Below are 26633 nucleotides of genomic sequence, written 5' to 3' on the forward strand. Positions count from 1 at the left end.
GCTTGAAACGGAGCTAAAACCAGTCGTGCAGTTCCACCGAGACGGCACGTTCGTCATCCTTCTGTTGAAGCATTTCCTTCTACAGGGTGTTCAGTTGTATCGAACTTGCATAGAAATTAGAACGGATAAATAGAATTTCGTTAATTGAAACTTACGAATTTCGAAATTTCAAGAAATTGATCAACTACTTTCGATAATGCGATCAACAAATAAGTAATCTATATCTGACGTTTCGTTATCGTCATTGCACGTAAGAAACTGTAACAACTTTTTGTTGAATAATACATGTAAATCAATAAGCATGCACCAAAAAAAGACGCAATAAGGTAACTCTCCTTTTGTTAATTGTTAACTCGATCTTTAAGGAAATGCAAAACTGCAGAAAAGAAACCGATTGAATATAGTTCTCATACTTGTATATCGAAAAATAGACATGCAAAAAATAACGTACTCTAAATTTGATTGATTGGACAGAATTCAAGAGATCCGACACTTGACAAAGTATCGTGTCGGAAGCAAACAAGGAACTATAGCTTATCCCCAACATCGCATCCGTTCATGATCTCGTGATATTTTTGAAACAACTCAATACCCTTGATACCAACTTAGCAGAAAATCAATAATTATAGAAAGATAGCATAGCCTGTGTGACTAACGTTATAAATGAATTGACTTGAATTGATTTGATTCATAGTATACAATAAATAGATAAACGCAAGAAGTAACAAGAAAGAATATCACAATGAGAAGGTATAATAAGCGAATCGTATTAAAATCCTAAGTTTATTATATCACAACAGATTTTATTTTTCATATAATCGGAGACAGGTATTTATGATATACTATACAATATATTATTTTAAGATCGATGTTATTTTAAATTCACGCGCATCGTGCTCTTTACGACATCTTATTTACTATAGTTAAATGCAAAGAGTGTAACTGTCCTGTCCACTTATCAAGAGCGTTATAACGCGCCGCGCATACTGATTTTTTATCCAATTCGAGCACTTGGTTCACCTGTATACAATTTGATATACGATGAAGCAAATAAATAACTTTTAAATGATATAAATTATTTGTTGCATTACCTGGTCAATACGACCACGGATAGTACTATCCAAAATACAAGACACTAAGAGACTTTCAACCTCTGATACATCGATATTTAATTCTTTGCTTATAAAAGGGATGTAAATCCTAGTGTATGGTTTAATTAATTTGATTAAAACCTGCAAAATTACGTAAATACATGTTATGTTTAGATTTTCGAAATTCCTGATACATATAGAGTACATGTACTGTATATACCTGTGTGCGTATATTACGTAATAAATCTTCAATATGTTCTCTTATGAAAGGATCATCCATTATATTATTCCTGTTTTGTTTTAAAATTAATTCAAACTGATTAATATCATTATTTTGGTAACTGACTACTAAGTTTGTCATTGCCAAGATCTCTGGATCATTTTTGTATGGTTTTGCTTCCTGGGAGTCAAATGGATTGATACCAGATTTCATAAGCCTGTTTTTATATACATTTAAGCATTAACAGCAGAGTATATTAATGTTACAATATGTTATTTCACCTGTTTAATTTTTTACTTACATATTTGCTAGAACTAAATATTTCAGACATGTAGTACGTCTTGGTGATCCGGATTCGTCATAATTTTTGAAAGCTTCAAAGAAATCAGTGTGTGCTCTTTCAAATTCACCTTCTCTTAAATGCATTTTTCCTCCACATTCTTTTATAAATAAATAAAAAATTTTATTTTATGTTATTAGATATATTTAAGTAATCCCATTTTCAATTTGAAGTATACTACCTCTAATGACACCCATTATTAATGGATGTGGTATAGCACTTTTAATATGTAAACTTTGTTCATATAAAGTTTTTAATTTCTTGTTATTCTTTTGTGCTGTATACATTTGTATTTCTAATGCATAGATTTCCAAAAGTTGCGTACCCTTCTTCAAATCATCCTCCCCATCATCAGTCTAATAAAATGGGATACATATGTATTGTACTAATAATTCTCATTTAATAATATAATTAGAGAAATTCTACCTGGCAACTTTGATGAAGTTGTTTTAATATCTTTGCTAATTTGTTAAAATCTGATCGATCAAAATATAACTTCCCCAATTTTGTATTAGTTTTAAACCATAACCTATCATTTTTAGCATCCTTTAACGCATCTAAAGTAGTTTCATAAAAATCTTGTAATAATTCCATCTGTAAGATACAATAAGAAGCAAATATGTTTGAAATCTAAATTAGTTTATAATTTACATTAGTATATTACTCACATTCTTTGAGGTACTAATATAATCTAATATGGAATTTATTGATTTTTCTGAATGGTTTCTAGTAACTGCACTTTTAATGTAAGTTAATAATTGCTTATACCTTGCCATCATTTCCTTATAATTACCCTGAAAGAATCAAGCATCGTAGCAAATATAAGTATATCTTATAAATATATCACTAATCTGATGATGTACCAATTTAAAATTAATTTTTATCATTTGCTTCAAAGCCTTGAAACCCCATTCACCCTTCTCTCCTCCCTCTAAATCCAAAACTTTTTGAAAACTTTGTAGAGCTGCTTTTGGATCATCCTCTTTTAAAGCTTTACTATTATAATATTGGTTTTCTAAATCAACATCAGGTTCTGAATTTGAGTCTTCAGAGTATTCCTAAAATTATTACAAAAACAATATCATTTTGAAATTGATTTTATTCTAAAACAATCAGTTATCATATCTAAGCAAAGAAAACATAAAAAGTGTCATCTTGAAAGCATCAGCATAACCTAAGCAAATTTAGATTATGATATAACTTCAACGTCTTTATTGTTATTAAACAAAATCTAAGCAACATTATTTGCTATTATTTAAACATTACAAGATACTTCTGAACTATTTTTAAATTTCATATACGTCAAGATCAAAATTCTAACCTATTTCTTAACCAAAATCATTCTCAGTATATCAACATTTCCTTCCTAAGTACACAAATACTCACAAGACCATAATCTTCCTCTTCCTCACACATAAAATCATCTTCACCGTCTGACATTTTACAAATATTTAAGAAATTTCAATTGTAAAAATAAAAGGTTCACGCAATCCTGTTGACAACTGCAAGCACGACCAAGTTTGTATTTTGAAATTCACATGTATGCACTGTGTTACACATGTGCTTTATGCAACTTCTATAGAGATACCAAGCTCTGACCACATCAATACTGTTCAATTATTCTAAATTATTTTTAACAAAACATATACATAATTCTTTTGATAATTAAAGTTTTCCACTAACATGTTTGAAAATATTCAAATAATTTTCATTTAAATTTATTTATCTGCTTTTCAAAAATATGACGTTGACTAGTGACTTATCAGATTCTGACTGATTTCACTCCTAACTCCCACCTCAGGTCTATGTTTTCGTCAACGTAGTAGGTTATGTTTCTGATTACAAAATGGTTAATTCAAGCGAATCATCAAATAAACCAATACTTTATGAATTGTTAGAATATTTTATTCGCGAGCAAGAGCCAGAATTAATAGTAAGTTTACACTGTTACTTGTTCAAAAGAAATCTGGAATGAGGCACATTCTACATCATCTACAATTCTTACGCATTTATAATATAATATCTATTTCAGAAATGCAAAAATGATTCTGTAATATTGCCTACGACAGGGACAATAAAAAATGCACTTAGATATCTTAATAATAGATATTCTTTACCAGAAAGTATATCACAACAAATTAGTCTTACTCTACCATGGAAATTTGCAATTGGGGATCATGGACGTTTACTTGCTGTTTTACAAGAAAATGTCATAGAAATTCGAAAAGCAAAAGATGAATATTCTTCAGTTGTTGGGAAAGCTTCCGGTAAATTCATATGATTTCTTAAATCTGCCTAGGCTTCAAAAATTCATGTATGTTTTATTATTTTAGTACCAAAGGATGCTTTTCCACAATGGCGTAAACTAGTTTGGAGTCCAGATGGGACACTTTTAGTATTAGCATCTAGCAATGGTTATGCTTCCTTTTACAATGCCCTGGGGAATAATATTTTTAATATCAGTCCAAAAACAATATCCCAAAACCCTCATATTTTAGAAGCTGGTGATGCAATAGCTTCTATGATATTTCTCAAACCAAGGACACAGCCTGACAAATGGTCTTATGAATTTATGTTAATCACATACAGCGGTTTACTCAAATCATATCACATTTCAACAACTAATGAATTTGAAGCAAATTATGAATTTTCTTTTGGCACTTTTTATAAAAATGGAATAAATGCTGTTGTTTATGATGAAAAACACAGCTTATTTTATGTTGCTGGAAATACCATATCACAGAAATTAATGGTAATTAATGTACTTTTTTATACTTTTTATATATATCAATTTAGGAAGTACAACATCCTGAACTATATAAAACATTACAGTCAACAGCCTCAGACAGTGGATTAACATCTTGGCGACCCCTGAATGAATATCCATATTGCAAGTTGTCATTTACTTTTGATGATGAATCGAAAACTAAGTCAAGATTTTCCATATGGAACATTATCCCCACATTAAGCTTGCAACCAGAATCTATCATATTTAAAGTAAAAATCTCTCCAAATAATAGATTTTTAACATGTTTACATACAGATGGTTCAATATCTTTATGGAGATTACCAACTTTGTTGATACAAAGAAAATGGAAATTATCAGAGCAACCAGACTTTAATATACCTAATCCTTTAGGACATGCAAAAACAAAAAAGTTTCCACCAGGTGTTACTGAATTCCATCCAATAGATATTGGCTGGTGGTCAGAAGAGGTAATGTTTATTATTTAAATGTACATACACATATGTTTAAATACATGGTCATGTTAATTTTAATTTATTGATATTTTTAAAGGCAATTATAATTACAAGATGTTCTGGATCCACTTCTGTATGTTCTACAACCGACTTAAAGAATCTTTTAGGTTCAAGCCCTGAATTTTTAGCTGGGCAACCACAAATACATGAACTTGGTTCAGATCGAGGTTTTTTATGTCTTGATTGTGAAACATACATAACAAGTAAAAAACGGAACAGAGAATCTAACACAGAAAGTCAAACATCAGGTTTGTGCTATAGTTCTTAATTAGAAAGTACATATTTTCTATACATATAATATAACATATTAATTCAATTTTTAAGAAGCCTCTTCAGAAAGTGAAGAAGAAAGTGATGAACTACAACCAGCTAGTATATTAAATTATACAACGAATTTAATGCAAAGTACCTTGTATTCTATCACTGACATTGAAAGATTTCAGCCTAAAAAGAAGAAGTCAAGAGTATTATTTAGAACATATAGAATCCTTGGACTTAAAAGTACTACACCTGAAGAACTTTATTCAAGAAAAATTGATATAGAGGTATGAGTATTTGTGAAATTCAAAATAGCTGAAACTAAAGTAACCAAAAGATTGTATTATAGGAATATGAAGAAGCATTGGCTTTAGCAAATACATATAATTTGGATACAGATTTGGTATATCAGACACAGTGGAGAAAATCTGAATTATCATTAAATGCTATTCAAGAACATTTGAGTAAAGTTACAAAAAGGTCTTGGGTCTTACATGAATGCATTACTCGAGTTCCAGATACTATCGAAGCAGCAAGAGAATTATTAAATTTTGGTTTAAAAGGTGCTAACCTGGAAACTTTAGTAGCAATTGGAACTTGTGACAATGGAAAATTTATAATAGATAATACTGATGAAGAGTGGAGTGAAATGGATGAAGCTAGTATAAGCTTAAGACAGATACAGAAAATAAATCAAGTGCTGAAAAAGATCGATATTAAACATTTATCTGACGCTCAAAAGGATTTAATTAAATATAGAAGGAAGCTTCTAGATCATCTAGATAAGTTACTTACATACGAAATTATTTTAAATTCCTCGTTAAAGTACGATAAAAACTTTTACGAAGAATTTCGACAACTTTCAGCTGTTGAAAATGCAATTAAATTTGCAAAGGATGGAGATTGTCGGGGAGTTGAAATTATGTTCACTTACTATGGTGAATGTTTGTTACCTCATTGGTTAGCTATTATTAGTTTCTTTCCAGAGACTTTAAATCCATTGAAGTATAAAAAACTTCTACCAGAATGCGACATTGATGGACAATTATTTCTGTTTGATCAGCGTGAATTACGACAAAAAGATTGGGCTGAGAAAGCTGAATTCAATGAGATAATTAACTTAGAAAGTGATGATAAATCACAATCACTTTATGAATATGATCCATCGTTAATTATATATAGAAACACATTACTTACACCAGAATTGTTACAAAAATGGTATGAGTCGCGAGCTTATCAAATCGAGAGGAATAGTTATATGATTGATAATGCTTTGCAATTAATAAAAATTGCCAAATTACATAATATTAATGGATTAGACAATTTGTTGCTAGATTTGGAAACTTTAGACGATATCATTTACAAAATTTATATAGAAGATCTATCTTTAGATCAATTACAAAAATTATCTAATTTGGAAAAAATTAAATTGCTAATGAGCATGACTAGTGAAGAAAGTTTTGTTGATGATATAAAAAGTTTTTTATTATCATTTATAAAAAGAAGAAGTCAGTATCTGGGCGGAGAATTACAGAGACATTTATTTAGTGACTACTTAGTGTCTACTAGTAAAGAAGACTTAAAGTTACCAGTTAAACTTTTTGAATATTTAAAACAATCTCAAGATGATGAGATTCTTCAAATGATAGAGAATATTGCGATTTTAGCGTTAGATTGTATATACGCTTGCAATGATCCTAATATGTATGAAAAAGCAACACGTATTGTAGATTCCATCGCCAAAGACCGTGAAATGAGAAGAATAGATGCCATAAACAGTCTACTAGAAGAGCTTGATAAAGAACTTGAATGTACAAAAATTTTAAATAAATATGGCGTTAAAACTACACTACATGTACTGCGAAAAAATAAGAGTAATCCTGATGCTGCAAAACAACTACTGATTCAAATGGCAAGGAGTTTAAACAAAAGGTGACTAGGCATTTTTTTATTTTTTAATATTCTTTTTATAAGAATGTTTTGTATTTCAAAATGCTCTCTATTTAATTTAAGAGTACCACCTCCAGATGAAAAAGAATGGGCTCAATTATTAAATGAAATGTTAGAAATTCATGGTCTAATTTTTACATGTCTCGACATAGAAATTTGTTTTGAAATCTGTGTATCAGCACGTTTGGTATCAGGAGTTAAATCTAACATACAAAATTGCACTGCTTTAATTGAGACTAAGAAAAATGAACAGTCTTTATTGAAAGTGTCTTATGAAAAAACGGTGAATTTAATTTTAGATGCTAGTAAGGAGTATTTTAATAGCTCAAAATCCTTAACTGACTCTAATATGGAATTAGCTCGGTAAGTGTTTTTAGTTCCTGCACTGATTCCCTACTTTAACTTTTATAAATAATATAATTTCAGAGCTTGCCTTCATCTAATCATAGATGATAATGCACAGATAAAAGAAGAGTACGATCTCATTAACTCGCTTCAAATTTTGAATGAATTCTATATTGATATATTACCACTTCAAGTGCGATTAATGCAAGACAGACTACAGTTGATAAAGGACTGTTTAAATAAGAGGGTAGATGCTCATAAAAGTCGTCAGAGATTATTAACGTTAGCGAATTACTTACGAATAGAGAGGAATAATAGTAGAATGCGGGAAGGAAAGGTTTTGGAGTTAATTGCAAAAAAAGCACTTGAGGTAGAGTTATTTTAAAGCTAGTATTTAATATTTAATTGCTGATAATTGATCTATAATATAATATAATAGGTAAAGGACTTTAATGTTTGTGCTGCTACCTGTCAGCAATTAATGCAAAATAACTATATTCCTGCCTGGACAGTTGCTTTAGAATTAGGATTTTGTGGAGATTACGAAGATCTGAAAACTAGGCAAAAATGTTTATGGTTTGCAATAAACAATGGACCTAGCGATATGCTAAGCAAAGCACTAGATCAAATATATTTAATAGAAATACAAATGTTACATAAAAATTTAGAATTGTGGATACCTTCTGCTTTACTATCTGATGATTTCAATGATAGTGAAGACGCAGATAGTGAAGATGAATTTATAGATGCATTAACTACTGTAAGAAATTCATTAAAAAATACCACCTCTAATGAAAAATATAGAACTATAATAAAATATTGTCAATTTACAGCCGCAAATAGAAACTAAAGAATTTGTCCCAAAAGTTTTGGAAGCTTCTACTGAGATAGTAAAAACTTCTGCAAATGTTATGAAAGATTCAGCATTTAGTTTAATAAAAAATATAAGCGACACAAATTTTTGGAAATCTAGATTAAAATTTAATTTCTCAAATAATCAGGATAATGACACAAGATATGAAAATCCTATAGAAGATGATGACATACAAAGTTTCCCATGTTTTTATGAAGATTTACATAAAAATTGTAAACTTAGTGAACTCGACACGAAATACGTAAATTATTCAATGCCAGATTTGCAAAATACGCAGCTCAAATGCTGTCGTGCTCTTTTGAGGATAACTATGTTGAATGAAACATTTTGTTATGGTTTGGAAGTGAGTGATATTAATCACTGTAAGTATTACGTATTCACCTAAACGGAAATGTATATAAGTTAAATACTGGATAAATGATAATTTCTTTTTTTATTTTAGTATTTTTAGAGTGTACAAAGTATACTATACAACAGGATTGGTTACTAGGCATGGCGTATTTATTTAGTGTACATAAGAAGTATATAGAAGAAATACACAATGTTTTAATGCAACTGCCACAAACAATGCTATACATACAAACTTCAATGTATTATTATTGTTTGGAATTATACAAAAGCACATATAAAGATTATCATTTTACAGATTTATATTCGTTTGATCCATTGAGTTTAATATTAAAAACGATGAATACAGCTTACAAATGCAAAAAATCTGACATTTATAAACCATTTGAATATTGGCAAGCATGTTTATTTAAAAGCTGCGGAATAAGTAAGACGGAATTTCTTGAGTTACATCACGACATTAAAACGGAAAACGACGATAAGATTGAAGATCATAAAAAGTTAGATGAATTCAATATTGTTCAAACACAAAGTTCAAGTGTATCTACTGGAAAATCAAAAGAAGAAGAAATTTCGACAGAAAATTCGCGACGTAACGAGAAAGATAAAATTAAGATGAGTTCATCTGAAACTAATGACAAAAATGATATAGAATGGACTGATAATTGGGGCAACTTTTCAGATGAAGATATAATAGAAAACGTAGGGAACAAAAAAGATATTTTAAATCAAGAACTGTGTATAGAAAATAATACTTCTCTAATAAAAGATATAGGGGAATGTGCAACAGAAAAAGATCGCTTTGAAGTTTTTGAAAAAATATTTAGTAAAATAAGGAATGTTGATCATTTTTATGAGGCAAAGAAATTGTTATTACAATGGCCACAATTTAAAGATTCTGAATATACAAAAGTTAATAAACATCCAATTTTAAAAATGATGAAACTAGTTAATGCCTTTATTATGGAAAAAGATAAAAACAAACATAGTAAACAAAGTTTTGAAGAATATAAAGAATTAATAGAAGCATTATCTTCAACAAATGTAAATTTCTTATTAAAATGCAACTTATTAGATTATAACCAATTTATTAAATATAACTAATTATTTTTTTTTATTTGTATTAGGTACTCAAAGAATTTTTGAACACAGAAGAAATTCCTCTTGAGCACGCAATTTATATTAGGTTGGATATGGATAATTCAGAATTTCACGAAGAAGCAGTAAATATTCTTATGGAAAGACATAAAGTATGCACAAGCACGTACATCAACACAGTTCATGCTTTTATTTTACACATTTCTACTAATGTTATTTTATGTTTTAGGAATTAACATTGTCAGCACCGATACTAGAAATGTTATTTTTGAAAAATTTAACGGCATACTTCGACCCGAATCACGAAATATTTGATCGAATCATTGAACATGTCTTTGTGAATCGATCTCTAACAAATGTAAAGGAAAATGCAGAAATTCTTATACAAGAATTAAAAAAAGGAAAGCATATAGCGCATGCCTTATGCATAATTAGATTGATGGAAGATATACCACCATCTTTATCTACATTTAGTACTTGTTGCGAACTTCTAATGAGGAAATAAATACATATATTCATTCCTTCCTATGATTTTAACTTGCACGAGATAAAAGTTCAAAAGATGACTTATTTAAAATTTGTAATGAATATTTTTATTCGTGAAATGTAAAAGACTTTTTTAAAAGAGGTAAGAAAACAGTATAACTAATAGCTTCTAGATTTGCATCTACGTCCTTAAAATTAATATGTACATACTATGAATATTTATTTTGTACAATGTGTTATTTGTAAGTATAAGCGTGATATGTATATTAAAATATAAATATTCAAAAAAGATGTTGATAGTTAATGTCTTATCCCTACCTTGTGTAATCATCTTTATAAATTAATATCTTGAAAAACTGCGACGTAGAACTCGGCTTGATTTACATGTATTACAAAAATTCAATATTTCTTTTTGCATTTCTTGCAACAAAATTTCAAGTAAGCAGAATAATGTATAAATGCGCGCACAGCCATGACTGTTTAATTTAAAATTCAAACGTAATATTCAATTATATTCATAATAAGAACTTATAACATGCAATGAACTTAGAACACTATTCTATCATTTTTATCAACTTCTTATAACTAACACACAATATTAATCGCTTTTCCGAATTCACTATGTAAAGTTTGAGTTGGTTAATTAAATTCAAAAAATTAAACTTCGCGGAATATAGAATTGGTTTAAATATATATATATATATATATATTCTTAAAAAGATAAAATGGCGGATTGGCATTATTCACCAGTAGTTATTTCAAAATAAGCTAAAGAATTGAAGTTCAAAATATACAAGTAAAATACATACTCAAGTACATATTATTCAATAGTTAGCTAGTACGTTTTTAAATGCTAAATATATATCAAAGTCTTATATTTTATCTGATTTTGCTACATTTCTTATAAAGCACTATTTATGTTTAATTATATTATAAAATGTAGAAAGAGTATCATACATAAGAATAAAAATTTATATTGTAATTATAATTATAAAATGTGATCATTTCTTTTAAATTTATTAGTTACATATTCAATATATATTGAAGTTTATACTTAACCTGTCGGATTATACATAGGTATGTGTAAGTTGTACTTGCTGTTATTAGGAATATGACATAAAAAATATTATTACACAATGCTCATTTTTTTATATATTTTATTTGTTTTCAGGTTAAAATTTTCTGTACAGTTGCGAAAATGTCTATTACGTTAGATGTAAATGATCCATCAAAGGATGAAGAATTAATAGAAAATTGTCAGCACTTTAAAGAACGTGCAGAGCGAAATCGTCAAAAAGCATTACTTTTAAGAAAATCTAAAATAGTTTCTCATCCTTATATAAGGAGGTACGTTGCCAATATCAATAGTTAGAAAAATAAAAAATTGTATAACAAAACATTTGTACTTTTTTAAAGTGAAAACGAAGATTCAGGAAAGAGTACATCATATAAAGTTCAAGGACAACGTGTTATAGATAGTGGAGGAGGTTTTCTTATAGAAGAAAGTGATGAATTAGAACAACAAATGGTATAACATTTTTAATTATTTTAATAGTTATTACACTAAATATTAACTGGATTTCATAACTAATATTTTCTTTCTTTTCAGTTACAAATAATATCAAAACCTGCACCTATTCTTGTAGATTTTCCTCATTGCGATGAATGTAAGAATGAATTTAAAGACTCATATCTACTACAAACATTTAATTTATCTGTATGTGATAACTGCAGGTATACAAGCATTATTTGAACTAGCAATTATTTTAATATAAAACTTTAGATTATTATAATTGGTTTTTTGTATTAGAGACCCTAAGGGTAAGCACTCTTTGATTACAAAAACAGAAGCAAAACAAGAGTATTTATTAAAAGATTGTGATTTGGATAAAAGAGAACCTCCATTAAAATGTATTACTAAAAAAAATCCCCATAATGCAAATTGGGGTGAAATGAAATTGTATTTGCAACTACAAATAGAACAGAGAGCTTTACAAGTATGGGGTTCTGAAGAAAAGTTATTAAAGGAAAAAGAATTACGTGATGTTAAGAGGGAAGGAGCTAAAATAAAAAAATTTAACAAAAAGGTAATGATAAACGTATTTCAAATCTAATATCATACTTGTACTTTAATACAAAATAATATCAATATAGATATTTTTATCTTACCAACTTACTATTTTTGTATTGTACAGATTAAACAATTAAGAATGCAAGTCAGGAGCTCGTTATATGATAAAACATCAAAAGCTTCTCATACGCACGAGTTTGGAGAAGATACATATAATGAACATGATGATACATATACACACACTTGCATTACTTGTGGATATGAAGAAACATATGAAAAAATGTAAATTTTATAATAATGAATTTTATAGCAATTATTGGATTGTGTTTTTAGATATGAGTTTCTTATATTAAGAAATTTATTTACTACTCGCGAAATGCATACACAATAAAAAAGGATAAAAAAATCACTTCCCTTATTTATTTATGTATTTTCTCTCTCTTGTTTAATTTTCAATTGAAATTTATTTTTTGTACTAACAAAATTTTATACATCATAATGTATTCCTAGTATTTCTATCATTTAACTAGTTAAAAACAAGAAATATAATTAATAATTTTTATTTGTGTTATAGTACTGTAATGATATATATATATATATATATATATATCATTACAGTACTATAACACAAATATATACTTTTCTTAATTACAGAAAACAATTTGATTGTACTCTGAATATTCTACATGTTTTCAATTATATATTTGTTTCTGTTACATTATGATAATTTAGCTCTGTCACTACAGCTAAATATTAATATTCCACTATGTAAAAATATAACTATTTCTACAAAAAAATAATCTTTGCACCGTATTAGCTTCATACAAACATAATTAACTTTATATTTCATTGTAAATTAAGTATACATATTTCATAACAGTTAAAATACTATCCTACTTCCAACGAAGTCAAGCATTTAGCATATTTAATCCATTCTTGTATTTGATTCAAAATTTCTATAGTTACAGTTTTGTTCAAATTATTAGTCATTTAGTTTTTTGGTTTATGCTCTTCCATGTACACAAAAAAATATTACATATTACATATAACCAGCCGTTCAATACAAGGTATTGTAGTGACAGATTAAGATGAACTCATTTATATAGCATTAATGTTAAGACTTCTCTATGAACTCCTTACATACATTTTGTACAGGCAGTAACATATTTGGCACAGACAGTTTAATTCCTGTAGTATCTTGGGGAGTACTTATCGCATTTGTTACTGCGGTAGATGATCTGAAATAAAATTTTATTGTTTTATTTATTCATTTTATATTATTCTTTTAGGGCTTTCCATTATTTTATTTATAGACATACCTGTTGTGCCTAAGATGACTTTTGACTAAATGACCAGCTGTAAGAGCAGCCATTAATGATAATTCGCCGGCAAGTACTGTGGCACATATTATTCTAGCTAATCTGCTAGCATTTTCACCAGGTTGATCAGTATGTGCACCTTGAACACCTAACATAGCCAAACATGCTCCTTGTGCAGGAAGACCAGTTCCACCTCCAATAGTACCAATTTCTATGCTGGGCATTGTACAAGATACGTACAGATCTGAACCATCTGCTCCCCATGGTTCCATTAAAGTCATACAATTGCTACTTCCAACATTTTGTGCAGGATCTTGACCCGTAGCGATAAAAATTGCGGTTACAATATTTGCAGCGTGCGCATTAAAACCACCTACGCTGCCAGCTATGGCGGACCCAATCATATTTTTACTTATATTCACATCAACTAATGCGTGAACTGATGTTTTCAGCACATTAGTAACAATATCTGCAGGGACCACTGCTTCACAAACAACACTTTTACCTCTACCTTGAATCCAATTTACTGCTGCTGGTTTTTTATCCGTGCAAAAATTACCGCTTAACGATAATATTTCCATGTCAGGGAAATGTTCCTTTACCGTGTTCAATGACTTTTCAGTACCTTTAGACAACATATTCATACCCATAGCGTCACCGGTAGTAGCCACAAAACGAATAAACAAATGCCTGCCAGCAATGCGTATGTGAATCTTCGTCAACCTTGCAAATCTGCTAGTTAAATCAAAATTCTCCTTCATTTCTTTGAAATTTTCAGGATCTTGCATCCATGCCATAGCTTCACTTGCTCTAACGATATTTGGAAACCTCACAACTGGTCCCCTAGTCATTCCATCAGCAACTACGCGGCTTGTTACACCGCATTTTAATAATGCTCTACTACCACGATTTGTAGATGCTACTAAACATCCCTCTGTTGTAGCCATTGGTATATGATATAATTCACCATCGACTAATAGTGGGCCAGCAATTCCAAGCGGTACAGGCACATATCCTATAACGTTCTCACAACAGGATCCTAATACTTTACTATAATCATAATTTTTGTACGGTAAATCGAGGAGAGTATCGAGAAATTTTCCCGTCTCTCCAATTATAAGACGTCTGATTCCAACACCTCGCTCCATGTCACCAACTGCTTTCTCTAACTGATACGCGGCTATATGCTTATTCTTCACTAATTGAATTATTTCCTCGTCCGTTAGCCCACTTGCTCCAAGCTATGAATTTAACAATATATTTAAAAATTAAATATAGATTAACGATATTTTGAAAAATAAATTGAGATATTATAATACCTTTACTTACATCAGATTTGTATATTTCGAGACATTCTTTTAAGGACCTAGGAACTTTCGATTCTGGAGGCAGATTTTTATCGTCCCGCTTATCTATATTACATTGTTTTTCGTCTACTTGGTCTTCCTTGTCATCGCTCCAATTATGTATGTTAGAAGGAAAAGAGATACTTTGCATTCTACTAAAGTTTTGCTTGAATGGCAGCTTGATGCTAAGCACATTCACATCTTCACTTTCATTTTCTTTTCCTTTCACACATTCATTTTCAACCTTTTCTTCTGTATCGTCTTCTACTTTGGATCGTAATTGTTTAGCGATGTCTCCTTTATCTTCGAAGAAAATAAATTTAACTGCGAGCGCAAGAAGAAGTATCAATATCACGATATTATCAGCACTGACTGACAACCAATTCATTAAATAATTCTTCACTTCAGATGAATTCTCTGTCTTGTTATAAGAATTCACTACGACATGTGAATTCGCGGAAGATACTTCTCTTTCTACAGTAGGTTCGCTTTTGTCACTTCTGAAAGACCAGCGACTAAAATAAATAAATATTTTATGTCAACGATTACATTGATGTAACTTCCTAAGCTTATGAATTATCTAATTTTATTGTATCTTCCCACATATAATAATGTACATAGATTAACCTGCCGCTATTTTTATGTACTATTTTGATAAAACTTGAATTTAGTATAAAGATATTAATAATTATCATCATCTCTAACTCGACACAGAAGTGTTATACACTGTTTCCTAACTTAACATACGAGGAGATAAAGAAACCCAAACCTCGTAGAGATACTATCTCCCTCTCTGCAATTCATTGAATATGAATCAAATGTATATTTATGCTACTGTGTAATAAGTTGAACCTGACCTGTGGAAGTTAAGAATAAGGAAACTGTCAAACAAGAAATATGCTCAAGTAAAAAAAATACATATCGTATGGGGCAGATTTGTGATAACTTTTGTCAGTTTTCTTTCTATTGTTATCTGATGTATAAAACATAAAGTTCATTTCAAACGGAAACACGGCTCGTATATATTATGGAAAACAGAAGATAAAACAAAAATGCAATACCTGTTAGCGTGTACCACAAATAGGCCAGCAATCATAATCAATTTAACGCGTTCTACTACCGGATTCGGCTTTTGATCCTCTTCGTTTAATGGATGCATTATAAAAATCTTATCGGCACTTAACGGTTTCATAGCATTAGTTTCACGAGAAAGCTGAAATATAATAATAGTACAAGGTAGAATGTACAATTCATAAAACTATTTTAACAATTAGCACAGAAATCTAAAAATTACCTCGAGAATAAGTGATAAACATGCAGGATAAAATGTCATAAAAACGATATAATTTACAATAACACCTAAACAAGCGAAGCTGCACAGGATTTCCAATCTTTTGACACCGGATAAAGATCCTATGCTAATAAGTAGAGTTTCTACTAAAGTATCTAACGTAATAGTTGGTCCTAAGAGTGACATGCCGCGAGCAATATTTGCTCGTACTTCTTCTTTGTTTCTGGAATTTAGAGCCAATTGTGCTAATACAGCGGCTTTTGAAAGATCGATAACAAGCAAGAAGAAGAATAATGCATCCCTGAAAAATAATAACTTTATATAATAGGAATTAAAGGAATTTCTAGACTTTACAATCCATTCCGAACAAGACTTGCTTTAAATCAGAAATATCACTGCGTCCGAAATTCATTACGCTGGACGTGAACACAACACTGGAAAATACTGTAAATAGGCCGGCAATACCTGTCAAAACATTACATTCAAATATTCTTACTATTATCATTAATATCTGCTAATAAATTCTATTTATTTTGTTACTTAAAATTAATTCGCGCATTTTTCCCGGTTAAATGTTATGCGAATTCAATAATTAATTGTCATCGCGTGTCGTACGGAATGAAACGATATTACTTTCCATAAAACTTTCTCTGACACTGAAAGCTTTCACGCGTACCGTGGAAAGATCCGGTTATATGAATAATCGGCCAATACATAATTATCATACATTGTTCTTTCAACACGTATTTCGCATCTTCAATTTTCCGAAATATCAATTAAACTTATATATATTTTCACTTACCTAAAATATATTTTGAACCCAATTTTTGTAAATTGCGAAACTGATGATAGGTGAATAATATAGCTAGACATCGTATTATAGTCATGACTATAATATCAGCTGCATTTAGGTCCTAATAAATAATCATATATAACATATATTGTGTAAGCAATTTTGAGGCTTACAACGATCATTTCCATCATTAAGATATTTCTCGACTCAAATTTGAAAATTCAATTGAAATTTACTCAAAATCTGCTTACATCCAAATTACATCTACCGGGCCGACAATGTAAAGCCAAAGGAAGGGTTCTACTATCTCGAGGATGTCCACTTCCGGTCTCCATGTTCAGAATGCATGCTGTGAGTGTGAAGGTCGTCACAATTACTTCTAGGGGGTGTCCAGCACAAAACCGGCCGTGAATTTCGAACAGATGTGTCAGCATGTTTTTTGTTTTTGATAACTACCTACAATTTGAAATGACATAAAATGTTATTATGAATAAGATTATGATAAAAGAATATAAAATATTAAAATAATTTATTTAAACATTCGACATTTCTCCAACGTGTTCTCCATAAAGATCAACTTTAAGGTAGGACATTAAGATATTTATATATCTCGTGGTAAAAAAAATTTATAAAGTTTCTCTTTCTGTAAAATGGAACTAAAATAGATACAGTTACCATAAAGAAGACGATACCGCGTGTACGGTGAAGTTGAAAAAAGTGTTCGTTTGTCGAAAGCGTTCTTTATTTATTGTTACAGAAAATATTCGGTAAAATCGACAGGTAGAGCCATTTATTCTTTTCAACTGAGGGAAGAAGATACCTAACAGATCGCGTAAACATGAAAAAAAACAAGGAACAACTTCAGCAAAAATAAGTGGAAGATTGATTGAGTAAAGTGCCACACGGTGACGTTCCTTCCACATGTCAATAATGCTCCATATAGTTATAACACTTTCAATTACGCAACTACGTTACGCACCCCACATGTGTGTAATGAGACACGATTTTTTTTTTACAAAATCGAAATTCCGCCCGTGCCGGTTTGACATTGATATTCGAATACTTGCAGCCGGGAGAAAAATGAAACACGAAGCAATGGCGAACGGAATGAAAAAGCTAAGAGGCAATATTCTTAAAACTAGAATTATAAATAGATGGGTTGTTTTTATAGCGCTACAACGTGTGATTAAATTCCAAGATCTTAGGAACTTAATTAACATTTCAAAGATGGAAGCAATTTCAAAGTAATGAATAAATATTCCAACACCGCAAGAGAACATTTCTGTTCATACAAACCATTACTATTAATTACTATTAATAATTAACCAGTATACTATTATATATTATACAATAAATTGTTTTAGTTCTGACAGTTACTTCTATAATTTGTTACCGACCATTTTAGATATACAAACCGTAATAGTGGTAAATCCATTTGTAATATATGCTAAAGGAGCTTCTTCTTATGAACTTCTTATGAAATATTGGAGTTCATGAATTACCAAACACAAAGTACAGTATATAATTAACTATTATAATTCAGATGATGAGACGACTTTCATAAATATTGGACAAACTAATGCAAGTTTATCTTATAAAAGAAGAAAAGGGAAAAAGGCAGTTCAGATATAGATAAACAAAAAAAACATTGATTGCATTCAAAGCCAGAAGCATTCAATGCTACAATCTGATGGAATTATAAAGTCACCTTTGGATATATTGGTATAAAATTTGAATATTACAAGATTAATTACTATACGTTATCAAACTCGTACAAAAATACACTTGTACGTAGTGCACATATCATTATTTCTTAATGAGGCATAAAAGGTTAAACTTTACCTACTGCGTACAATGGGAGAACGTCGCATAGCTCAAAGTCTTGCTGATAAACTAAATACTCCCTAAGGAAATTACTGAAAAAATTGTGGTCATCGGTATACAAAGTACAATAAATGCCATCTCATTAATGTCAGAAAACGCTAACATTTAGAGACATTGCTAAACAGGCGTTAGGACAAGAAGAAGAGCAACTCGTGTATCAAATCACTTTACTTCAATGTTATTGGACATTTTCAAACTTGTTGGACCACTTATACATACATATATGTACATCAAATTTAATAGTAAATCAAGTCAACATAAATAAAACTATAGCATAAGAGCTATAACTTGTACAAAATTAAGAAGGATAGAATCCCTTCTGAATGTTTTGATAATAACGAAAGAATACTGCGTATTTGACCTTTATGAATAGTGGAAGACATGAGCGATGAAATATACACCAATCGCAAGATTAGAAATAGAATAGCAATTATAAAAAAGGATTGAATGATACCAGCAACGTCCGCTGCGTCTGAGCAATGTTCCTCAGCTGTTGGAAATATTGTCACGTGCAAAAGGAGCCATTTATTTATGAATAATTATACGAATTAAAATATGAATATTGTTTAAGACACTAGGCTCGAGAGATGTAGCAGCAAAGATTATTTACCGCCGGAATGATAAACTGACAAGTATTTACCAGTAAAATAAGGGCTGCTAAATATAATTAGCCCGTAAGGTAAAGAATAAGAAGTATCACTTGCAGATATAAAGAAGTATGTGAGAAGTGAGAAGAATTCTGAGTCGACAACGGATTAAGTATCGTGGAACTAACGAGAAACTATTGATGCACTAACTCTAAACTACTTGAGATGAGGCTCCTATAGTTCCTCATACGAGAGTTGTTGGCAGGGTAGAAACATGCTTTAACATTAATTGTTTACACATTTTAGCTTACAAGGGTAGTGCTCAGTTTAATATGATTGGTAAAACTTCTTCTGCAAGTGGTCACCCCATGAGCACCGGGAGTCGAGGGTACGGAGTCACCCTAAGGGTCTGTACGGGAATTCATTTATGAAATATCGACATAAGCTGGTATAGGAGATAAAAAGAGAGAAAATCCCTGAGTCCCTATTTATGACAAGCAGTTTCTAACAATGGAATAAGTGCTTCAAGTAATAATCGGTGGTAAAAAAAATAGAATTTCTTAGGTATGTACCTGTACATAAATGTGTACAGATATATAAATGTATGAAGCTGTAAATGAATAAAGGGATGAAAACATACATCCTGCACATAGAATAAGAATAAGAAGAAATTCTGGTATGGAATTTAAAATTTTGTACATAATAAAACACGCAGTATATGTGTGCGTAATAAGTATTTTAATACACATATACGCGTGTAGTCACGTACCCGCATATAAATATATATTACAAAAACAGAAATTAAAATAATAATAATACATCAATATATCAATTAAATATAGATATATATTATTATACAATTAAACACATTATATATAATTAAATATGCTTATGTATTTCCACTACAGGTTCGAAACAATGACAGTTAATCTTTATACATAACTGACTATAGATCTTGTTAAACCATCGTTGAAAGCATTTACTCTATTATTTCTGATTTTCTACAATGTATTTATAATCATCTAATATAAATTTCCTGTATCTAGTCGTCATAGAAAAACATCTTATTCAATGTGGTCGACATTGATCGATATCTTAACATATTTTTAATTACGTATTCCTAATGATAAATGAGAGGTCACGAATGAAACATGAATCTTATGTAAGCCTCGATATTTGTGCTATCAGTGTGACAAGTGTCCTAAAAGTATTACAACCTCAAAGCATATATTTGTATATAATTTTAACATTCTAGAAATCACATTGTAATGTCGATCAGCGCCTATAACATATATATTAACTACATATTAACATAGCATAAATTGATGTAACTATGAAAGAATCAAAAGTAGTTAAACGGTGCGAGGAGTATACTACCGTTCAAATTAATAACACAAATTAATAACAAGGAATAATAGTATAGTACTTTTTTGTTTTTATATCTCTTTCTCCTTGATAGAAATTTTGACAAAAACATTGAAGTTAGAATATTTTTTAAACTAATCATTATTCGACCCAACTACTTTGGTTCTTTTGGTCTTTTGAACTTTTTCCTTTTGATACTTTGCTTTTTTTTAGAGAATTAAAAAATGTATCGAATAATGTATAAAAAAATGTGTTGTTCCGTTTAAGAAAAATGGAGATGACTTTGACTTTTCATCGAAGTAAAATCTTTTGTGAAATTCTTAATATTGCAATTTGTAGTCAATCGAAAGTCGATTAATTCTTGTTTAAATCATTTTATGTCCGACTATTAGAAGTGTCTGAAAAATTGTAAGGATTTTTAAACCACCTTGTACAGCTGTATAAAATCATTGCATTATTTATATTCTGTTAAAGATGAGCAAGTACCCGGTATTTTGAGCGGTAATATAGATACGTATTTACTTGTACACGTCTCTTGTACCGTCTCGCTAGTCAACTTATCTCTCAAGAATATCTTGATATTGTACAGAATAAAGCAGACTATCAATTTGATTACGATAAATAAAATGAAGTATCACCATTATTTGCGAAAATACAATCCTTGGATTTCCAAATATTGATGAAGTCTACGATGCACAAGGTTTCGTTCTATCTAACATTTAATACGAAACAAGCTTGAACAAAAATATTTATCCTCCAATAACTTTACGATAGTTTTTATTTAATTGAAATTATTCTATTTTCTCAAACGATCTTATAAAATAAAAAAGTGAAAAGAAGAAAAAACGTGAAAGCCATGGAAAGCATTACTCCTTCGTAAAATAAATAGAAAGTATGATCGAGCACAATATAACGAACATGAAAGTATATCACCATGCTACCTTCTTTACAAGGGGACTTGGTATATAATTTTTCATAAAAGTATTTAACTGCTGTACTCTTGTCAATTTTTATTCCACAATCTCATCGGTTTTATAGTTATCGCTAATATCATCTCAAGGAAACCGGAATCTTTGATATTAAACCGGCATTCTCAAAATTTGTTGAAAACCAGTTTCTTAAATATATGCCTATGTTTTCTATGTATCTCGATGATCCTATCATCGGATCTATCTTTTTTTTCAGCTGCGTTAAATAATTAGTTTCCTCTGTTCATCTTGTACAAAGCAAAAGATATTATTTTTTACAATATGAACTGAATCCTTAATACAATATGGAAATTTCCGAGTTGCTAAATATAGTCTACCCTGTAAGTATAGTATACGTGGTGCTGAAACGTTAATAAATAACACTTTTTAAATACTCAATAATTTAAATACTCTATAATTAGACTATATCAATTATCTATATGAACTTCAAATGCTGAATAACACGGATAAGGTGTATTGCTTAATCTGGTAGTTAAAAAAGATAAATAGCTAAAATTTCACTTACTAGGAACTTTAGTCATACGTTATATATTTACTACTAATGATATGAATATAATGTAGAAGTAAAGTAAAATAACTTTAAATAACAGAACAACTTTTGCGCGGTAATTGTTTAACTCACATGACGTGTAAGTGGAAAAGGAAGTTTTAACAGGACACTGTGTATCGTTAACTCGATTATTTCTGTCACAAATGAAACAATAGCAATAAATGTGAACATGCGTACCTTGTTAAGGTGCACGTAGCAACTCGATGAAACTCTTGACGTATTGCGCACGTGGTTCAGTATCGCATATGTACATGTATATGCTTGTCAACTCTTCCCTATTTTCTTTTAACGTCAAATAAAGCAGTGTCAAAAATATGATATGCAATCGGCAAGGCTTTCTATTTGACTATGTCAAACTCCTGCGTACCTTCGACTTATAAAAATGCAATTAAAAAGTAGTTGTTAATTAAAATATTAAACAATTTGTTTTCGGAAGTACTACCTCTTAAACGGAAGAAGACTTCCACCGAATTTATCACGATTAAAAATCACATATAAAGGTAGACTATTCGATACTTCGAGTTTAGAGCAAGGAAACTAATACGGAACAAGCACAGTCTTAACAGGACGAAGCTCACCAGCAAACAAAGCTGCGCTAACGCTCGAATCCATTCGACCGGCCCGATCGACCTTACAGAATCAGTTTCGACCGTGTTCGACTATTTTCGTGCCCCTTCCTTTTTTCCTTCATAAGCACGTGTTTTCTTTCTCAATACATAATACTGAATCTTTAATGGTCTAGTTATTAGTAATTATCTAGTCTTTAGTAGTTTAATAGTTTAGAGAAGACTCTAGCCTTTACACGTGATTTGAAATTTGAAAGCAGCATTCGTCGTAACAATCGAATCAAATTTTAATGAATTACCGGGATAACGCGCTGGAATTTCGTGTTTAATCATCTTTTACACATATCATTGCGAAAATCGGACAACAACATACATTTCATTTCTTTCACACTTACTCGTACTCTTGTTAGATGTGACAGATGTATCCATATGTCACTTGGTTATTGCCACACTAGTGGTCGAACTATTTTTAAGTATACATTCTGTGAATATATGAATCAAAACAATATTGATAAATCAATTTTTATTTTAGCTATGTATATCAAATTTACATTGATGTAACAATGATAAACAAAACTGTGCAAAGAATTATGTAAAATGTGAATCTTTTCTAACAACATTGTATAAATTTGCGTATGACGATTTGACACGGTTTTGTGAAACAATTTACAAATTTAATGCGATTTGTTGTTCCCCATTCTTAGAAAATGTGAGTTTCATGTTTTACGAGAATTCAATTATATACAAAACTTTGTACGAGCATAAAATGCGAAAATACGATTATATTTCGTGCAAGATTTTTTAGTTTATGTCGTACGATAGATATATGAAATATATGTTACGTCGGGCGACCCTCTACCAAGACCAGGCCATACACCGCGGACCAGACGGGAACCAGATATCCGCTCACCTGTACTGCGTACCCTCAATAGTCTTAAGGATTCATCATAAATACCAGTAATTTGCTAGCTAAGATCCTTCAGACCCAACAAATATCTTTTTTCCGAATCATTTTCTAAAGACTATTGTCTACTACGACTTGACAAAGGAAAGTTAGTTCTTCTCACGTACGATGCTTCCTACTAGCAACTTTCTATCGAGGGCGGTTAAGACCTTCCTAGTTCTAGTCCTCTAGTGCTACGTCCACTAACATACTAAATTCAACTATAAGAGCCTTGCTCTATTGTGTATATCTACCTTATCTTCGTGCGACAAAGTGTCATCTACGATTTATATCTTTCTCAATACGAGAATTGATTGTAAATTTCAATAAATAAAAAAAAAAAAAAGAAAAACGATTTATATCTACTGGACAGTGTAACTTGAGTGTTGGAAATAAAAACCTTATAACTCTGTGAATCACAGTGTTATACTAACTAAATCACCTTTATTATCTTAACCGAAATCAGGGGATCGATCAACTCGTGGTGTCGATTATTATAATCGCAACGGAAATTTACGACTCCCGTTGACGTCTCTCCTCGCGATTGCGTCTCCCCGCGATTGGTCGAAAATACAATATATATATATTTTTTTTTTTCGAATACAAAAAACGTAAATAAAGAGTCTAATGGTCTACATTAAGATTTCAATATTAGAATGTTATAATAACACTAAATTAAGGACAACTAGAACACTTGGCTTCCATGGAAAATCCATTTATGTGTACATATTGCAAGTATCGACGCAAAGGATGATTACAAATTTCGTACATCGCCTTTGAATGAAAAGTAAATAACATTTTAGTTGGAACCGATCTATAAGCGGCTTTAAACATAAACCTTCCTTCTCGGAACTATTTTAAATACAACAAAAGTAGCCAACTCCGTTTCAAGAAAGACGCCGTCCTCGTCAGAATCGAACTCCGTCATCTTACCCGAATTTAGCGGATCGTATTACGTGATCACAATTATAATCGATTAATACGTACTTATGTACGTATCGTATATATTATTTAAAATAATTAAATGAATATTTATACTAAAAATATATAGTTTGTTTTTATACGAATAAGAAAACGTAACTTCATGCAGAGAAAGACAATATGTAAGAAAGTTCCATTTAGTCAACTGACTTTCATTTGGGAGTCATTATCGTTTTCGTAAATTGAAGAATCGTCAAATATCTCAATGATGTTGTTACACAAATCATTATCATATTGTATAACATATGGAAAAATATCTGCAAACATTTATTATTAAGGCAAAAAATTGAAGGCCATACAAAAGTTAGTAAGTATAATGTGAAGCCTACACAAGATATGCGGCATACCTGGCTTATAATCGCGAAGTACATTTGTATTTAAATGATTTCTCTTACTAAACGCGTACAGCATATTCATTTGTCGTATCTGTAGAATCTGTCTGAAAATTCCGTATGAATTGACTAAGAGTTCTACAGAGAATTAAACATTTATATTTAACTTAATTAAGTCTCAATATTAATATTGACAACCACGTATACCACAATTGCAATTCGCAAAATTTTAATGCATGAATTAATTATATAGGTATTTTCAAATATTAAACTACATAATTATTGATATAAACGATTGTTGTTACCTAAATATTATTGATATCAAGAAATATACCATATAAATATGTTAATTTCACTATTTATTCATAAGTATAGATTTTAACTTTATTCATTACAAAAATATCTATTATATATATGACCAGAATGTCATAATTTTACATTAATTAAAAGATTACATAAAATTGTTTTATTTTATAGTTAATATTCTATTATCACTTGCACATACATATCAATTATTGTAATAAATTGTTTCACATTAATATGTGAACAGGTAATTTAATAATTAAGACGTACAACATTAGTGTCCTACTTTATGTCAATCTGGTAAAATATTTTAATCAAGAAATCGTACATTTTGTCACATATTAGTATGAAAACGTTAAGATACTCTAGATAATTTTTGAGAAAATCACTATAACTATATAATAAAACTATTAATAAGCAATAAAATTATCTTCAGAAATAAAATAAAATTGTATATCAAACGAACATAACCTAGAAAAAGAAAAAGAGGGCACTAAATGATCAACATACCGTAAAACTTGTTAGAAGATAAAATACGTTTCATGTAGATATCAGTGCTTAATAATTGGCATATCCAATATCTATGATTCAATATTTTTTTTACAATTTCACAAATTAATTAGCATTCTGTACACCAATACTGGACCTCTTAACAGTATTCTCTCTTACACAAATTATAACGACATCTATAGGACTTTGTCTACAACTTAAAATAATCTCTACTGATAATATTTGTTTATACACTTTCTTTCTAAACGATATTGGCCAAATATTAACACATTAAAGTAAATTAAAATATTCTAAATATCCAAAAATGTTAACATATGCAACTATTCAGAATATAACAGCAATAATTTTATTTCACATAACCCACCTATTTTATGGCATACAAATTGTTAGTAGTCTAATCAATTATTTACGGTATTTACATTTATATTTCTGAACAATATTATATTTTAATGCATTTAATTATCATTTCAAATTTAATTTGTTTCTTGAATCTCTGTGGAATATTTAGCATGATTTATCATAGACTCTACTT

The 26633-nt window shown here is 30.0% G+C and overlaps 4 protein-coding genes and 1 long non-coding RNA gene across 7 annotated transcripts; 3 read left to right on the forward strand and 2 right to left on the reverse strand.

The window, feature by feature from the left end:
* Positions 1 to 764: 764 nt before the first annotated feature.
* On the reverse strand, positions 765 to 3264 carry alien (COP9 signalosome complex subunit 2 alien). The gene is made up of 9 exons (XM_069118249.1): positions 3038 to 3264; positions 2515 to 2709; positions 2320 to 2445; positions 2078 to 2245; positions 1833 to 2007; positions 1613 to 1751; positions 1312 to 1528; positions 1092 to 1232; positions 765 to 1020 (listed from the first exon to the last, which is right to left on the reverse strand). Exons 1-9 carry the CDS (start codon positions 3089 to 3091, stop codon positions 901 to 903), a joined length of 1335 nt encoding a protein of 444 aa, XP_068974350.1. The 5' UTR covers positions 3092 to 3264; the 3' UTR covers positions 765 to 900.
* Positions 3265 to 3413: 149 nt separating this feature from the next.
* On the forward strand, positions 3414 to 10562 carry LOC138182424 (NBAS subunit of NRZ tethering complex). Of its 2 annotated transcripts, none has more exons than XM_069118247.1 (14): positions 3414 to 3584; positions 3684 to 3918; positions 3985 to 4403; positions 4484 to 4867; positions 4950 to 5160; positions 5237 to 5457; positions 5520 to 7102; positions 7184 to 7483; positions 7547 to 7835; positions 7905 to 8225; positions 8299 to 8701; positions 8782 to 9731; positions 9815 to 9937; positions 10015 to 10562. In XM_069118247.1, exons 1-14 carry the CDS (start codon positions 3498 to 3500, stop codon positions 10288 to 10290), a joined length of 5802 nt encoding a protein of 1933 aa, XP_068974348.1. In that variant the 5' UTR covers positions 3414 to 3497; the 3' UTR covers positions 10291 to 10562. The 2 variants fall into 2 exon arrangements, with proteins under 2 accessions (XP_068974348.1, XP_068974349.1); XM_069118248.1 differs by having other exon boundaries at positions 5240 to 5457.
* Positions 10563 to 10993: 431 nt separating this feature from the next.
* On the forward strand, positions 10994 to 12751 carry Xpac (DNA repair protein complementing XP-A cells homolog Xpac). The gene is made up of 6 exons (XM_069118579.1): positions 10994 to 11109; positions 11443 to 11618; positions 11688 to 11799; positions 11881 to 12005; positions 12082 to 12358; positions 12467 to 12751. The coding sequence occupies exons 2-6, from the start codon at positions 11470 to 11472 to the stop codon at positions 12626 to 12628; spliced, it is 825 nt and encodes a 274-aa protein (XP_068974680.1). The 5' UTR covers positions 10994 to 11109; positions 11443 to 11469; the 3' UTR covers positions 12629 to 12751.
* A 404-nt stretch (positions 12752 to 13155) lies between these two features.
* On the reverse strand, positions 13156 to 26507 carry Hmgcr (HMG coenzyme A reductase). Of its 2 annotated transcripts, XM_069117811.1 has the most exons (10): positions 22909 to 23079; positions 22644 to 22839; positions 17343 to 17547; positions 17101 to 17212; positions 16676 to 16763; positions 16302 to 16599; positions 16069 to 16220; positions 14991 to 15522; positions 13662 to 14902; positions 13156 to 13580 (listed from the first exon to the last, which is right to left on the reverse strand). In XM_069117811.1, exons 3-10 carry the CDS (start codon positions 17523 to 17525, stop codon positions 13457 to 13459), a joined length of 2730 nt encoding a protein of 909 aa, XP_068973912.1. In that variant the 5' UTR covers positions 17526 to 17547; positions 22644 to 22839; positions 22909 to 23079; the 3' UTR covers positions 13156 to 13456. The 2 variants fall into 2 exon arrangements, with proteins under 2 accessions (XP_068973912.1, XP_068973913.1); XM_069117812.1 differs by lacking the exons at positions 22644 to 22839; positions 22909 to 23079 and adding an exon at positions 26102 to 26507.
* LOC138182213 (uncharacterized) lies at positions 17538 to 17906 on the forward strand. The gene is made up of 2 exons (XR_011173742.1): positions 17538 to 17675; positions 17849 to 17906. It is a non-coding gene; the product is annotated as an uncharacterized LOC138182213 (long non-coding RNA).
* Positions 26508 to 26633: the final 126 nt, after the last annotated feature.

This window comes from Bombus flavifrons, chromosome 8 (assembly GCF_040668555.2).
Source record: "Bombus flavifrons isolate JBK064 chromosome 8, iyBomFlav1_principal, whole genome shotgun sequence".
Classification (NCBI taxonomy): domain Eukaryota; kingdom Metazoa; phylum Arthropoda; class Insecta; order Hymenoptera; family Apidae; genus Bombus; species Bombus flavifrons.